This window comes from Pleuronectes platessa, chromosome 1, assembly GCF_947347685.1.
Source record: "Pleuronectes platessa chromosome 1, fPlePla1.1, whole genome shotgun sequence".
Taxonomy (NCBI): domain Eukaryota; kingdom Metazoa; phylum Chordata; class Actinopteri; order Pleuronectiformes; family Pleuronectidae; genus Pleuronectes; species Pleuronectes platessa.
The window spans coordinates 16,994,674-17,012,622 of NC_070626.1; the positions used below are offsets into that span (position 1 = coordinate 16,994,674).

The 17,949-nt window shown below is 41.4% G+C and overlaps 1 protein-coding gene across 1 annotated transcript; it reads left to right on the forward strand.

The window, feature by feature from the left end:
• The first annotated feature begins 414 nt into the window (after nt 1–414).
• syt9a (synaptotagmin IXa) lies at nt 415–16,826 on the forward strand. Its single transcript, XM_053422027.1, has 8 exons — nt 415–562; nt 5,980–6,204; nt 6,319–6,475; nt 7,028–7,583; nt 12,381–12,501; nt 12,598–12,769; nt 13,011–13,140; nt 16,263–16,826. Exons 1-8 carry the CDS (start codon nt 415–417, stop codon nt 16,329–16,331), a joined length of 1,578 nt encoding a protein of 525 aa, XP_053278002.1. The 3' UTR covers nt 16,332–16,826.
• Nucleotides 16,827–17,949: the final 1,123 nt, after the last annotated feature.

Consider the following 17,949-nt stretch of genomic DNA (forward strand, 5'->3'; position numbering starts at 1 on the left):
TGTTGCCGCTTGAAGCCGTGAAGACATTACGCGACAGAAGCAGCAGCAGCCTCGTGTCTCTGAGGCGCGCACACATTTCAGCACCTCGGACAGCGCACGGCGCCGCAGTGGCGGAGCGTGGATTCAACCGGTGGCTTTGATCCGGAGCAGCAGCGCGAGAGGACCGTCCACTGAATGATGCGTAAAACTCCTCATGTGTCCACATGCGAGGAGGAGCACCTGCCCTCTGGATAACTTGGACTAGTGGGATTTTTTTTGCTCTTTGTAACACACGACGGTTCCATCGTGCGGGTAGGCGTGCCCCTCTGGTAACTCGCTAAGCAGCGTGGAGTGTAGGTGACTGTCAGCCGGGCGGAGTGGAGTGGTGTGGTGGTGCCTAAAGAGACCCTCCGTTTATAAGGATGCTGGTGGGAAATGCCTGGAGACAGAGATGACGAGATTTGTCAAAAGGCGCTTGAACTCCTGTCAGATCTTTGCTCGAAGGGGGAAGTGCAGAACGAGAACTGCCTGAATTTTATCTACTATTTCCGAGACCTCGCCCGGCCACGCTACACGGATTCAGGTGAGGGGCATGGTCACGAGCGCGTGATTCTGGCAGATGGCCGTATTGGACTGAATTAAGTGAACGGGCATGTGACTTTTTTTTCATTGAACATTCTGCGTCAAAAATCCAATATGTGGAGAGGAGGTGTTGATTTGAGCGTTTTCACACTCACACGCGGATTTTTATTTTACATTTGATTAGCTCACTAATCATCAAATTCATTTATATCAATACACATAAGAACAGCCCTTTTGAGCGTCTAACATGTTAAATCTCATAGCCAATTATAGTATTGCATCCATAATCTTCATGGGTCTAAACATGTGATCTTAAATTCATTCTTAACATCATGTAAAGGCAAGGACATGGTATAGTCACATAATGATACATCATATCAAATTATTGTTTTATAATTCTTTCCTGCATGTGTTCAGCTTGTGCCGGTATCACTATGGTGGCACACTTACTGTATCCTACTGCCTTTGAAGTTTACCCTAGATTTAATTCTTCATCTCACTATACGCAGTACAGCCTGCACATGCCGCTGCTCTAAACATTTGCTATATGCATAAAGAAGACCTTTGCACATTCAGTCTGAGGAAGAGATTTGGCCACTGTTCATCAACATCATCTTTATCTGCATGTCATGTGTAGTTGGGTATGGGTGTGTGTGCGTGTGTGTGTGTGTGTGTGTGTGTGTGTGTGTGTGTGTGTGTGTGTGTGTGTGTGAGAGAGCATTTGAGAAAGCACAGTAACTGCACTACTCCACATTCCTGCACGATTCACTCCCATTAGTTTGCGTTACTACAGATAATCAGTATTCACCTCATGAAAGCCCTTTTTTTGAATTTCCACTCCTTTCCCATCCATCCTCTTCCCTCCCTCTGTTCCCTAATCTCACAGCTCTCTTCTCCCCCCTCCCTCATTCATCACATAGGCCGATCCTGTCTTGTTATTTCCATTGCACTCTATCAGTTTCAAAAGTGGGATTGTTACAGTGCTATAGTGAGGTTATAGCTGCTGGGATGGCTCGCCTATAAGGTTATATATATATCAACCGACCAATTATTTGCTGGATTATGTCTTGGCCAGACCTAGAATCTGGATGACAGATGACTGATTAGCGATGGCAAAATTGATTATATTCCTTGTGGACAGAGGCAATCTAAATATTTCCCATTGTTTCCACCCAGTTATAGCTGTATAACTGGGTGCTGGATGCTTCATCTCTCATAGATCAATCATATACTGCCGGCACAGCTGTCAGAAGCAGTTTGGTGCTCAGTATGTTGCCCAACTTTGGAATGGGGGTGACAGCGATCAAACTGCAGACTCTCTGGGTAGTGGACAACCCACTCTACCTCTTTTTCTGTAATTTGTATTGATATTAATTGTACTCACAGTTTACACTAGTTCTATTTAAGATGAATAACAACCTCTCAGTACGTAGGTAGTTCCATGTTTAGCTTTTTCAGCACTTTACTTGCCTCCTACACTACAAATCCTTTGAAGGTCCTGTACTCTACATGTGGTCCAGCCTATTTGTAGTGATGCAGTCTCTGGATCCTTCAAGATGTCTATCCTCTCCACCAGGCAGCGCTCAGGCCTCCTGCCAAGTTGACTGGGGGCTCAGTGTCTTCAGATCGCAAGTCCCTCAGTCTCTCCAGATTATTCTCCCAAATCACACATACTCTGGTTATCACAGAATCTCAGAGCAGAAAGGAGAGTTTTTCGGAGTTACTGTGCTCGCTCTCTTGACAGCAACCCCCCCCCCCCCACACACACACACACACAAACACACACACACACACACACACACACACACACACACACACACACACACACACACACACACACACACAGTCTGTCTAGTATTAGCCAGTACTGCTGAATTTGGCGGTTGGGTTACTTTACCCATACCACGTATCGAAGAAAATATGTGATAAGTGTGATAAGCTACTGTCCCATTAACCTTAAACTAAAATGCACATAAACATCTAAGCCAAATCAAATAGTTAAGTTTTACAGCATTACTTAGTAAATATTTCAAAAATGTTAAAGTTGTAAATATGATGTGTCGCTTGATGCAATTCAGTTCAAAATGATTCATGGTTGCATGAGAAGTTCTGAGATGTTTTAGTTTCTTAGTTCTTAAAAACATTTTCCTCTTTTAAGATTTCTTCTCTTCGTGAGAAATCCTGTGTTTGTCGTGTAATTCAAATGAGGCACCACCAAAGACCGAAAACAGAAACAACACTTATCGCAAATAATATGCAATAAGAAAAAATGTAAGGATAATATATTATTTCTTAAAATGCAATCATGAAGCTCCACAGCACATGATGATAATATTGTCTTTATGTGACAATCTAAATACTTATATTCTGTCACAAAGCAATCCTGTGCATTGCCAAGTAAAATCATGAAGCATTTAGACTGTAGTATCAAACTGTTATTATGTACACCATCTTTACAAATGTGTTATTGCTGCAGTAATACACACAGTCCAAATACATAATATCGGCTACTGCTGCTGTTTCTTCGAGCCACTGATTGTTTCGCGTAATAGTCAAAGCTCTTCATAAGTCGACCTGTCACAACAAAGATACACAACAGGCCTAAAAGCTCAAACAAAAAGAAAGAAGTTCATGAGGAAATGTGTATTTAAGTATTATTATTTTGATGTTCATTATGAGAAATTCTTCTTTGAACCATATCAACATTCTTTTCTTTTCTAATCAAAGAGTTTTGGCTCATAGAGCAACAATGTGCAATTATTACCGTGTCAAAAAACGAAATGGCATAATGTTACCCATTATGATTATGAAGTAATTGCACTAATTATACACTAATTACTTTTATTTTGCTATTTGTTTTAATCCTATAGGCACCTAATAGCATGTTGCACTGTCAGCACATAAACTGGATAACTCGGTATCACTGCCCTTGCAGAGGATGAGGTAATGCCACAAAATGCCACGGTCAGGAGGATAAAGCCGATGCTGTTAAAACCACACAGTGCAGGAGACTGGACTGGTTTTACCTCAGAAGATATTTCAAAACAACAAATGAAAGTAAACAGTGCAGCAGCATGGATGGAAGTTAATCAGCTCAGTATTAGACCCAGAACATTAAGCAGAGGCTTGTAGCTGAAAATATACTGAATCAACAGCTAATGAAATAATTAAAGAGGTGGTTCGGTAGATTAACATGTATAAAACATCAGTGGACATGGTTTTCTACAAATAAAACAGGATAATCTTCACCTACAATGTCTGTCCTCCCACCTTCAAACCAGCTTCTCCTACAACAGTTGTTGCTGGGCAACAGTTCACTCCGGCACATGCAGATTACCATTATAGTAAAACCATATTCAGCTGGCTCAAAATACACGTGTTTTGTTGCCTCATTAAAAACAGTCAGTATATAAAACAAGAAGCAACATTTTTATGAAAAGTCAATGATGTGATTTCATTAAAAAAAAGTCTGACTGTGATGTTTTAATTATCTGAGTTTGACAGAACAAGTGGCTGCTTTCCAAATTAATTTTTAGAACAAAATTTGGTCCCAAATTTTTAACACTAAAATAAATAAATCTAATTGGATGTCTGTTGAATGGATTTTTATCTCAGTGTTGCCCCTCGAGCTGACCGAAAACACACGTTACATCACCGACTTTAAATGTGTGAAGTTGTGACTCTACTTTCCTCTGAACCATTCTTGTGGTTTGACAATGATGACAGTGCAAAGGCAGGAGAAAAAAAATCAAAGAAAGAAAATCTTTTGAGTCCCAGTTTGGACCTCAGTGCTGCCGTGTTGCAGCAGGTTCTCTGATTTCTCCTTCCACCCACTTCTGGAGAGCCGAGGTGATTCAGACAGCCCTCGGTGACTCGGTGGCAGCACACCTCTCCTGCCTCTCCACGGTGACTCGCACACCCTGCGCTGGTGTAAACAAACGCACCTCAGGAATATCCACCGTCGTGTTTTCAAAACCATGAACTCTTTCTTGACAGTCTCAGGCCCGCGGTGTGATACTCCTGTAAAACGTTTATGCTCCCACTGAAGACTCTGCTGCTTTTCTTGCCCACAAGGGCCTTAACTTCAATTTATGTTGTGCATAAAAGTTAACCTAGCTTTTTTTCCTGTTACTGGAACGTGGTGATCTGATGTAGCTATACAGAGTTTGAGCTTAGGGTCCACGACATGGTCAATTTATGTCAACCTTCATTTTACTCAACCCTTATCTATCACTTTCAGTTCACTGGTCTGTGATTTGTGTAAAAACGTCTTCAGCAGAAGAGAAAGAGCAAAGCTGTGAAACTCAAGTCGACTCTTAACAGTTTGGAGAGCAGGACGACTATTTAGCTTTGCTTCTTGTTAAATAAAATAAGCTGATTTCAAACAATCACTGCTGATGCTGATTAGTTTATGATTTTTACTTCCCCTATAAGGTTATGTTTCATTGCCGTTTTTCTGTGTATCTGTCTGTTTGCAGGATAACACAAAAACTCTTTTGAAACTTGGTGAAGGGCTGGGTAATGGGCCAGAGAAGAGCCTGTTAAATTCCACGTATTTATATATATTTATTTTGACACTTTCTCCAATTAACAAGAATAATTCAAGGAACTTGAGGGGGGGGACTTAACATCTTTAGGGGACTGAATTCTTTGAGCGTGTGTTATTTGGTGCAGCTTGATTGAATTTAAGTGGGGCCTCGGGCGAAGGTGCACTCTACTGAAAGCCACTCACTTTGTGTTCATTTATTTATACAGTAATAATGTTGCAACCATAGACCTACACAGCATATTGTAACCTTGTTTTATTCTAATGAGATGCCCTCTCTCCAAAACTATTCCAAACGTTTTCAATTGTAGTGAATAAATTAACAGCTCAGCAACTTTTACAATATTACACAGTGCGTGCATGAGCATGAATTGAATGCTGTTTTTCTTTTAACAAACTATTACTCTGGTGTTATCTGCAAAGGACTGAAAATACAGCGTGGGGCCCACTCCACTTGGGGGACAGATATGAGGCTGCAGGATAATTAAATAACTGTATTTAATCCTAATTAATCTTCTGAGGGATTCTTCTGTAACAATAGAAGATAAAAGGAGAGAAGAGAAAGAAAGCTACCGTCCCAGTTATAATAAAACACGTTTTTTTATTAGGAAGTCCAAAGAAGTGATTTGTTCCAACACATTCCTCTAATGTGACACCACAGCTGAATGACAAACCAGCCAAACACACCACATGCCCCCGAGTGTTACTGTAATAACTGTGATTCAATATTTTAGAAGAGTTTTCAAACTACAAAATGTTAAAAGTTGATTAAGATGGTAAATGGGGTCAAATCCTGGCTCTGCGACAAACCAGGAATCAAAGTGAATCCACTGTCAGATCCTTATTTCCTGTGTCTCTTGTCACCTTCTCAGATATATCAGTGAGTCTGCTGTCGCTGGTGGTGACTGCCTGTGGCTTGGCCCTGTTCGGAGTCTCTCTCTTCGTCTCCTGGAAGCTCTGCTGGATACCATGGAGAGAGCGTGTACTCTCACCCACCACCAAGGAGTCCTATGGGCACCTCCACCCAACCATGAGCCTTCTGCCCTCACAGCATGCACCCAGACAGCCAGTTTACACAGCTGTGGACCCACCGCCGCACGGCCGCCGTGAATCCTCACAATGCTCCATCGCCAGGGAGCCCACTCCGGTGGCATCTGTTGTGTCGGTGGAGGTTCCGGTCACTCCGGTGTCCCCACCACCCGTGGTCCTGGCCACGCCTGAGGCAGCTATGAAGATCAGTTTCACGTCCCCAGACATCCCACTGGACGCCCAGACTAAAAGTCGGGAAAATGGGGTCCACACTAACCCTCGCGTGCAGAGACAGACCACTGAACCTCCACCATCTGGTCGCACAATGGCTGAAATTGGGTCAGTTGAACATTTCTGGTTTCCTTGGCCAAGGCAGAATTACTGCAAAGCTTACAATAGTTTTTACTTAATACTTCCTTCCTCCAAGTCTAATATTAATTTGTGTTTGAACTTATCAGTACTCAAATTATTGCCAAAACATTGATATTAGATGATTCTGCAAAACCTTGTTTAATGCCAAGGTTCGTTTTACAGCAGTATCCCAGTATGACAACTACAGCACGTTTACCTGTAGGGAAAGGTTGTGGTTATGGCATTACATGTTGGTCCATTAAAAGTGAAGCCTTTTAAACACTCAGTTTAGATGACTAACAAACAAACATAATTTGCAGATCAGTGACTGATTAATTATTTATTTATTATAATATTTATCCCTCTGCCTGGCTACATACATGTGTCGGGGACAGCAGCTCCTAATTTGATGCACAGTTTCAGTGTAAACTATAAAGGTGCAGAAATTGTCCAATCCAGACATGAATGTCTTGATATGTTGTTTCTGATTATATATTTTGTTGTATAATGAAGTGTATTGTGGATTACCTCTGCCCACAGTCAAGGGACGATTCGTAGACATATGAACTTGTCTAACCCGGACTTCAACGTGGCCCAGTTCCAAAGGCAGGACTCCCTCACTGGAATGGGACTGGGCCTCGGCCGTCTCAAACCCGAGCTCTACAAACAGCGCTCCCTTGAGGGAGATGAAGTAAATTGCAGAGGAGGAGGCTGTGGACGCCTCAGCTTCATCCTCAGATTTGACTGTGACCAGGAGCAGCTAATAGTTAAGATCCACAAAGCAGACGATCTGCCAGCCAAGGACTTCTCCGGTACCTCTGATCCTTACGTTAAGATCTATCTGCTGCCCGATCGTATGACCAAACACCAGACCAAGGTGCACCGCAAGACGCTGAACCCTGTGTTTGACGAGGTCTTCCTGTTTCCCGTGGCGTACTCTGAGCTTCCTACACGCAAGCTGCACTTCAGTGTCTATGACTTTGACCGCTTTTCTCGCCATGACATTATTGGCCAAGTGGTTGTGGACAACTTCCTTGATCTGGCCGATTTCCCGCGGGAGACAAAACTCTGCCGGGAAATCCAGTATGTCTCCACGGTGAGTCAGCACTTCTGTTCATAACAATAGGTTTGCTATGTTATTTTTAGGGAAATAATGAAATATTATCACAAATGGCAAGAAGTGTTTTATCACATCTGAGGGATTTGCTGCGAATCTCCTGAGAGCCTCATGTCTGGTCCACATTTGAGTCTCGCATTGACGCTGTAAGTATAAGATAGAACATGTCTCTGCTTTTTAAATACTCTGAGCTGTGGGCTCCGAACAAACAAGAGGAAGATGAGTTGGTAGGTGAGGTGAACAGGTCTGGCTTTGATAAAGAGGATTTCTCTTGATGACTGTGCTCTGTGTCTCTCTGTTGTGAGAGAGAGAGTCTAGTACTGACGGATGAAGTGTCTGCTCAATACCAGACCTGCCACTGCAGACAATACCTCTCACACAACTGTACTCATATATAATATTTAAAAGTCCTTTCTTTTGTGACACACATTGTGAGGATACGTGATACAGACTCAGGTGTAGGACGGTGAAACACTTTCATTTCAGATTTACTGCATCTGTCACAAATTATCTTTTACAAACATCGGTTAATGAAATCCAGAGTGAGACGTCCTAAGGTCAATAGGATTTAAAGCACTTATGCCTGTGTGTGCGTGAGAGAGAGAGAGAGAGAGAGAGAGAGAGAGAGAGAGAGAGAGAGAGAGAGAACCAGTCTAACCAAAATCTTTGATTTCAGAATAAAAATATATACAGTTTCCACAATTGCAGACATCATTGCTACAATATGCTTAACCAGCGCTTTTATTTTCTTCAATTGTCCAAACAGGTTAGAACTCCTTCGGTTGTCAGTTTTCATTTCCGGATACAAAATACATCTAAGATATATGATAAGTCTAATATGTCATGGACAATGTACGTAAATATGTATAAGTGTATGCTTCCAGTGATTGCTTTCATCGATAGGCATCTGGGAGGGATGCACGAGTTAACCAGATACAATGTGCCATTGATCCTGTTATTCATGGCATGCTTGAGTAGCATTAATAAGACTCCATGCTATTGATCACTCCCGAACATTTGATTTCATCCCAGGAAGATCCTTGAGGCAAGATCAATGAAGCAGAGCTGTTTAAAGGAAAACAGCTTTCTTTTACAACATGGTTGAAGTTGCATATGAGTAAATGGGTTAAATTTTCATATGGGCTCAGTTTTTCATAGCTGTGGTAAAAACTTTCTCATAAAAGTTATTGCTTGGACTTGGTGGAAACGTGTCAACTAAAACGTCCCCAACAGCCATGGTCAGCTTGTCTGTAAACTGTGATGAATGTTCCCAGTGGTCTGCTCTGAATATAATTTCTCTTCTCAATACTTTTTACTAGCACGTGGGGTTAGTGTCTGACTGCCCAATTATTTTTCTTTCAATGCTGCAGCCTTCAGAATTCTCAGCAACACGTTTTTTACAATGTTGCATGTGCAGCGTATGTAAATGACTGACACAGCAGCCTTTCCAAATTAATGAGCTTTGTACCATAGTTACCTGCTTCTGTGTGCCCCCACCTGCCAACCCAGGCTAAATAAAACCACTACAGAAATGTTATGAATGTAATTGAGCCGGGAAACACTTTGAAAAACAACCTTGAAAATGATGTGTTTTTCTGCATCACATAATCAGTTTCATGGTCATTCATGCTTACCTTGTGAATGACTGCTCCTTTGGTAATCACCTTTGTGTATGCATGTTGTTATAACAGCCAGAGGGTGCTCCAGTTTTATAAAAGCAGAAAAACATGTGAAAGGCAACATATGTATCACCTGTACGTAAACTGTAATCAACACCACGCTCAGTTTCTCCTGAAAAAAGGAGAAAATTAAAGGTTGCATGGTGCAAAACATCGACCTGAATCAGAATGGGAATATGGTAATCAATCACTTTCTGATTATATGACTGGAGGTTTTTGATCATGGGTTCGGTTGAGTTCTGCACCGCCTGATATTTAGAATCGTGCTTTTGTATTTAATGTAGGATTTTGAAACTAGAGTTGGTGTTATCCAGTTTCGTGATCATATGTATTACAATTTAATTGTGTTCACCAAACCTCAGACACTACCTGCAGCAGATATCAACTTGTCAGCCACTGCATGGTGTTAAGCACAAAGCAACACATACAGTAGCCAGAGACCATACAAAATCGTCCTACTCATGGCTTCTAAAAATACTGGCAGCCAGAACCCTTCTGCTCTCTGCGAGTCTGTCTCGGTCTTTCTCTCACGCTTTCTCTGCTATACATGCCTTCTTCTTATAACCTGTAAATGGTGAAATCAAAGGAGAGTTACATAGATCCCTCAAGCCGTCTTTATAAAGTCCACCAGACTGACTTCTTGGCCAATCAGGCCAAGCTCGTCCCTTTGCACAGTGCAAGTCATATTTATGGAAATCACAACCCCACTTGGCATCAACAAAGTCAGCAGCTGTGCCCCACATTCACACTCTCACTGGGTTTTGAGAACATAAAAGAACAAGGCATTGAATAGTTTATTCAAGATGATTATTTGTAAAGTATATTCACTTGAATGTGGGGTTGATGGAGAGGAAAAGGAGAGATAAAAGTAACATCCACACCCAGAAAAAAATGCTCTAGTACATTCATTTTTGTCGACGTAAGAGTATACTGTACTACTGTATATATATTGAATTACAATGTGGAATGCTGCACGAGTGGGACTCAAGCGGCTTGAGGAGCATCAGAGTTCTCCCTGTTCATGTAGATCTGGTCTCACTCTGTAAGCATTTTCTATCTTGAGTGAAAGCTCAGAGGCAAAGTTCACCAACCTTAACACCATCTTAACACATTTATAGACACATGGATCAGTGCTTGATCCAGTCAGTGTGCATGAATGTCTACAGACCAGCGGATTGGTTGAACAAGAACAAGTTCATGCATACAGTATTTCATGCATAGTTTGTTAGAGGGAGGAGCCTGTGCGAAACACAAGAATACAAAGCTTGTACGTTGCAGTATAAACATTTAACAAAACCAACATTGTTTAATGAGAACTTTGGCAAAGATGTAAACCAAAAGAGATTACATTTTAAAATGTGCCTGAACATCATGTCAGTACTTGTGTAATTTACCTAATATGTGCGTGACAGGAAAGGAATGTTCTAGCTAGTTGGCTGGTTTGTATGTTTGTACGCAAGATTAATAGAAACACTAGCAGATGGATTAAAAGTAAACTTTGTGGAAGGATGCAGAAATATTTATTATATTTGCTTTCTTCAACATTGTAAAATCAAGTGTTTTTCTCTTATTGATGGATCTTGATGAAAAAAATCTGGCATATTTAGTGGACAGATATCTTTGAGTTTGTGCAACTTTGGTGCAGCTTGATTTAATTTGAGGGGACTGTTGGGCCGTGGTGGAGGTATGAGCTCTACCAAGTAGCAGTCCATTTAATAGGGGTTTGTTGATGAGAGGATCAGAAAATGACAGTAAGATAGTTGTTCTATCAGTGCTCCAACAAAGAGAGTTTAGGGAAATATAGATAATGACAAAAGTGTGGATATTTTTGTGTAAACTCTCAACTTGCAGCAGAACCCATTTGTCACACTCACTGTACAGACTCTTAATGGGTAGAAATGCCATGATTAGCATTTAGTGATGATTTCTGGTGGGATGGACCATATGGGTTGTTTCACTGCCAGATTTGGCTTGTTTTTCTCTGCGGTAGAAGCAGATTGTAAGTTGACGGGAGAGCCTGTGTTATTTTTTATGATTTTGAAGCAATGGAAATGCAGCAGAAGAAATATAATGTATTACATGTGGCTTACTGTTGTATAGTTTTTTGTTGTCATTTCTGATTGATGGTTTTGATCGTTCCTACATTCTGTGTCACTTGTGAAATATGGGATTCAGCCGTTTAGTAGAGTGCAGCGTAACGTTCGACCAGAAGGTAATAAAATACATTTGTTGCCTGAGAGGGATTCCGGAGCACATGCACCATGGCACTTATCTCTTTTTATCCACCTGTATCTCCAGTGTGCACAAAGACCACAGACAATGCAGCGTTATAAGCCTGTGGGTTTCCTCTGTGACGTTAAATGCATTTTCTAAAAGGTTGTCGGTAATCTATCATGCAAACTCCAACTCCTTACACCACAGCCTTGTTTAATACTTGACTGTGATTGTAACTAAAGAGCCATGTCAAGAGACATCCCTTTTTCTGCTCTCTCAATATCTCCACATCTCTCCGTCCTCTGCTTTCTCTCACACTCACACTGGCCCATTCACAGATAGAGATCACAGTTAAAAACAAGTCTAATATTACAGAGGACGACATTCACGCTCAGCAATCAAGACAAATGGTAATAGAGATAAAAGAAGTGTGTAAATCAGGGAAGGACTTCGGAGGAGTAGCTCCGCAGATCAGAGATTATACTGTACGAGCTGTTCACCCGACACGATTGTGTGTTTTCCTGGTTCTCACTTCTTCAGTGAAGCTATTTTAAGCGCAAGCGACAAGTCAGCTCCTGGCGTTCCTTAAGTTGAACAGAAGTCTCCCTGTTGGGTGAATTGTGGGAGGCTTTTATTTGAGCCATGTGACAGAGGAGAGTATTCCTTAACTGAAACACATTTCAGCTCTGTAACCAGGTGTCAAAGGACCATGGCATTATCCTTCACCTTCGGCTGATGTGCAGCAGAAATAAAGGCTGTCTTATTAAAAGTGCCTATCATGTTGTTTTTATCCATGTAACAGGAACATACATGACAAAAAACTGTAAAAAACCATGAACATAAATCTTACGCTAGAGGTAATGTGATTTGTGTTGTCTTTCAGGATAACGTGGACCTCGGGGATCTGATGTTTTCACTCTGTTACTTGCCAACTGCAGGCAGATTGACTATTACCATGATAAAGGCTCGAAATCTTAAGGCCATGGATATCACTGGTGCATCTGGTAATTAAAATCTGATACTGTCTACAACTACAGGGTCTCCCTGGAATCCTGAATGGAAATTAATGACTTCCCATACCGTTTCTCACACTTTCACAGACCCGTACGTGAAGGTTTCTTTAATGTGTGATGGTCGCCGACTGAAGAAGAGGAAGACGTCGACGAAGAGGAACACTTTGAATCCGGTGTACAATGAGGCTATTGTCTTTGATGTTCCTCCAGAAAACATAGAGCAGATCAGCCTTCTGATTGCAGTGATGGACTATGACCGGTAAGGAACCTTTAAATATTCATTCATGTCAGTTTTTCCATAAAAAATAAATAAATAAGATAAAATACTTTCAAAGCGCAATGAAATGATTTGACTGAAATTACTATCACGCAAATTGTTTGACAGCTTCATGTAATTTTTTCCTTCACTCACGATGTAACGCAGCATTATTTTTGGAAAGCAGCTTGGTCGTGACCACATTTCCACATTTCTTCCCCCTCTCTCTCTCCTGCTCCTCCAGCGTGGGCCATAATGAGGTGATTGGAGTGTGTCGAGTTGGTAACGATGCAGACAGCCTCGGTCGAGACCACTGGGGTGAGATGCTCACATATCCACGGAAACCTGTCGCCCACTGGCATCCTCTAGTCGAGGTGAGTTGTCATTACTGTGATGGGGGGGGGGGGGGTCACATGTGTGTCTGCAACACAGCCACAACTCAGAAAGGCAGGGGCTTCACAAGGCCTCTGATGGTGACCTGTGGTCGTACAGATCCTGTAAGTTGTGAGGTGGGGCCTCCATCCCTCTATCAGATGCTGGATCCTCACCTTTAACATAGTCCTTCAACCATTCCTGAGCAATTTTGCAGCATGGCAGGTTGAATTATACTGAAAGGGTCCACTAGGGAATACCGGGATGGGGGTACATGGTATTCATATTTAAGTAATATAGATGTATGATTGAAAGTAACATTGCCCCGAGCCTCATAGCACCTCCACCAGGTTGCCTTATTCCCATAATGCATCTTGCTGCCATCTCCTCCTCAGGGTCAATAAATCACACACACCCGGCCGTCTGCATGATTTAAATAAAGCATGATTCATCCGACCAACCCGCCTTCTTCCATCTCTCATGGTCCAGTACCGATGAGCACGTCGTGGGCAGTTCTGCCAAGGACAGAGGTCATCATAGGCACTCCGAGTGGTCTGCGTCAACACAGGAAGCTGTGACGCAGCCTCGAGAACCTTCTATCAAAGCCAGCAAGCTTTAGAGATATTTGTGCTACAGTTATTCTGTGGGATCGGAACACATGGGTTCCACCTTTATTCCCAACATTCATCCGTAAGTGTTGGTAACCAAGGACCCTGTTGACAGTTCCCTGGCTATCCTATCTTAGACCAGTTTGATAGGTCCTCACCACTGCATAATAGAAAACAACCCACAAGGCCCCAATGTTTCAGAGATCTGACCCAGTTGTTCAACCATCACAATATGGCCCCTGTCAAAATCTCTCACTTCCATCACATTAACTTCAGTAACTTCCTGGTGACAGGTGCCACTGTGACAAGATCATCAATGTTGCTCACTTGCCATGTCTGAGGTTTTAACATTGTGGCTGGTGTGTATCCATTCATAAGGAATCAGCATGAACATTTGTTTTGTTTGATAACTCTAATTTGCAGGGAACATGGTCAAGAAATGGAGTTTGACATCTGCAGATTCCAGTCTTTTCAAAGTACAATGAAATGAACATTATCAGTCAGGACAGAAGTGAAGTGCAATTCTAATTGTGTATCCTTTTAGCTTTTATAGGCAGGTTGTGGATATAGAGCAGGAGAAAATTACAAGAGGCAAATCAACTGTGTCAAACAAGATGTGCAAGAAAAATAAGATTAAACAACATAAAGATGTAGATTGCTGGAAGAAAAACTGCAAAAACTGTAAAGGAATAAGTGACAAAGCCCAACCGCTGCCCAGTCCAGCACAGTGGCTTCATTAGTATTCACCGATACACTAGAGTGCTCTTACAGCCTTGCTGTGAAAAGATTTTTGCTCAGCAGCAATGGGAATTTGTCTGCAAGCTTCTGAAGATCGAAGTAGAAAAGAATCTATATCTTCTATTTGCTGGGAGGTTTATTGACGGGGAATACGTCAGCCTGAGACTTTCAGAAACACTGTGCGTCTGATTTCTCCATTGAGATAATATTGGTTCCCTCCAAAACAAAAGTCCACAGAGGGTGATGGTGTTTCAATGAAGGAACATATCTCGATCTGACTGTGGGCACAAATCTTCTGCCAAAGTTACCATGGCGATGCACCCAAGTCTTCCACACTAAAGGTCCACATGCATAATTTGTCCCAACCCTCTGATGTGACCCAGAGGAGCATGGGTCAGAACCAGTGCCATGATGGCAGGTGCATCGGACCTGTGTTGTCATAAAACAACTTGTTTATAGATGCAGGGAAACACTGTAGTTTAAGATATAATAATAAGTCATTCAGGTTAGATGACTATTGTGAAACAAACATTGATGTAAAAAAAGAATGTTGATTATTGGTTTCAAAGAGGAAAAGCCTGTATTTTGTAAACGCATCCTTCCAGACTAACACTGACTTTGTCACTCTATGCAATACATGATAATGACTATGGCAGCTTGAGGTCGGCACACCGTAAAACGCTATCCCAGGACAGTCTAGATGCGCAGTACCTAGTGTCAACACATTTGTGTCTAAATCTAAAAAGACCAGTTTTTAGTCTTAGTTATCTTGGTTAATTCGAAAGACATCTATTCTTGTCTTCAAGAGTGTTTATATTCTTTATCTGCCTATTTTTTTGGGATAGTGCAGTGGGAAACCAGCGAGGGAGACAAGGCAGAAAACGCTCTGATGTGATTCAGACATCTACACGTGGGGCCAGATTTGAAACCATCTGAGCTCTCTAGTGAACATTTTTAATGTGGCAAATAAAATAAACGCAATTAGTCAAAAATCTACCGTTGGAGAGACTTTAGATTGTTTTGGGATTTGCAGAGAACTGAGTGTGGATTAGGGACAGAGCTACACAAACATAGACCAGATATGAACAGCAGAGAGGAGGAAGTCTGCAGAAGACTTGGAGGATTTTGTCTCTGATATGTGCACTCAGCCTGAAACAGCTCCTCATTGTGTGAGTGTGTGCACTTCAAAAAAAAATATTTAGACACAGTGATGTAGGGAGAAAACTGAAAATTTAGCTTGTTATGTTTCTTTGGGGTTATTTGGCGGAGTAGCACTTTGAAATCTTCATTGGTGCCTCAAGAAATTACATCTATTATTTACTTCCTCCCAAGTTATTTCAGTCAAAGTTGTTCTTTTTTGATCTTCATGCCTCTTTCCAAACTGCAGAGAGCTGCAGTTTGATAGTTTTCAAAGAGCAGATCTGTTCACAGATTTGTTTGCCAGGTAAGCCACTTTGTCTGAAAAAAAGCTTTCATCCCCTTGTTTGGAATCAGCAACCAAAACAGCCACAGTGGCGCAGTCTATTCCAATAAAACTGAGAGAATACATAAATAAATTAACTTCACAGAGATCAGAAATGATTTGGGAGGGATTCAGCGTTTCTTTAATTTCCCAATTCATCACTTTGCTGATGAGATATTATGAGATGGGTGGGGGGGAAAGACTCAAGCCTCATTTGATGGGACTGCACATCTCTTAATATAACTGTGTGAAATATGTACCCTGTATTTCCATGCATGGTAAAGCTCGCGGTATTGTTGATTGTTTTTTTCTACAGTACCAGGGGACCACAGGAAGTAGCCAGGGAGGATCATGTAACTCTCTGAGGACGCCTCCTTCTCCATAGCCTTGAATAACAACTCACCTGAGAGCACGAATCAACCCGGAGCCTCGGCTGAACCTTTGGACGGTGGTGCCGCTGTGCGCTGCACACACACGCTCCTGAAAGACGGATGCAGTCGTCCACAAACTTGTATGGAGACGAGGGAGAGACCGTCTCGAGCTCTGTTCAGTCGGATCAGTTGCATGTTGAATGAACGCAAAGATGGATGTTTTCTTTTCTATGATGTTCAATAAGAAAAACAAGACGCACATGCAGACATTTTAAGCCTCTGCTATTCCTGGGTTTATACAGTAGTTACTGTTCTTTTTTTTTAAACATAGTCTTGTTACCTGTTACCTGTTTCAATGAGGTGAGTCTGTATTTTGCACATTGTACTTACAACCAGTTGAACTGCCATACTGATTCTTTTTTAATTTGGTGGTGAACTGGTGCATGAGGTCACGGTTTGATGGGATATTTCCTCCTCAGTTGTTTGTTTCTGTTTCATCTTTTGGGAATACAGCGTGTTGTTCTGTCAGTTGATGTGCAGTGAACCTCGATTTCTAGGCAAAGTATCTGTAAGAAAAATATGTTAAATGTTATCAATAAATATTATTCCATTAAAAAAAAACTCAAATGTTGATCTTTGCCCTCTCCCTTTTGTCGTGTGCAATACAATTTAATTGCACAATGATTTTCTTATTCATATTTTGGTTTACAGTCTATGGATTATACACAGGCAACAACTAGAAAACCTGTGAAACAATAAAATATGGACATTTAAATGGGAAAAGTTAGAAAAGGTTGCGTATCAGAGGTTTCAGACAAAACACTGAATTGGACTGTGAGCAGATAATGAATGCCTGTAGGCACAGCTCTGACGTGAACCTCTGCCAATTACAAACTACTCTAAAGTAGTTTTTGAAGCAGTTAAAACTAAACTAAACTAAACTTGGAAATACTTTATAACTGGATACATTCGCAGTGGTTACCCTTGAGGTGAGCAATCCATTTATTTTCAAGTGTGCACAGGATTAGAAGCAGTCAAATGTATTGCAGTCAAACTGTTGGATTGAGAATGACCCTTCAGAAAGCCGTGGACGAGTGCACAGCGTGAGCTAATGCTGCTTTTTTGCATGTAAACAGGAAGTGACTCTTTGTTTGACATAATCCTTTTGCATGCAGACGTTTGTCGGACTTATTGGATGAGTGGGTACCTCCTCACCTGGAACTTCCCCCTCTATTTTTCTTCCATTTGGACCCTTTCAGTTCCCATCATGCTCCTTTCTCATTTAATTTACTTAACTGGCTTACAGCCAGGCTACTGGCTGATGTTTCTTTTGCCTCATGTGTGAGTGGAAGTTGAAATAAAATTTACGAGCTGCAGTAAAATGTCTCTCATTCATTATTATAGACACACCTATAACCTCGAGGCTACCTATAATATAGTGTATGCAGTTCTAATGGGGAATTCAAAGGCTCCAATAAGCATAAACACTTAAAGAAATGATATTGTCAAAACAGCGAGTAGGAAACAAAAATTGAAATACTTTCACCATTTCCATGTTCCCCTTTCATCATAACATTAAAGCCAAGTAAATAAATATGTTCTGCTTCCATATCAAATATTGTTACATACTGT

Excerpts from the sequence above, each read along its gene's own strand:
- syt9a (XM_053422027.1), top strand. The coding sequence starts at position 415 with ATGCCTGGAGACAGAGATGACGAGATTTGTCAAAAGGCGCTTGAACTC. Across the intron at positions 6,476-7,027 it reads CGCACAATGGCTGAAATTGG|TCAAGGGACGATTCGTAGAC; the intron begins GTCAGTTGAACA and ends CTCTGCCCACAG. Across the intron at positions 12,770-13,010 it reads GCAGTGATGGACTATGACCG|CGTGGGCCATAATGAGGTGA; the intron begins GTAAGGAACCTT and ends CTGCTCCTCCAG.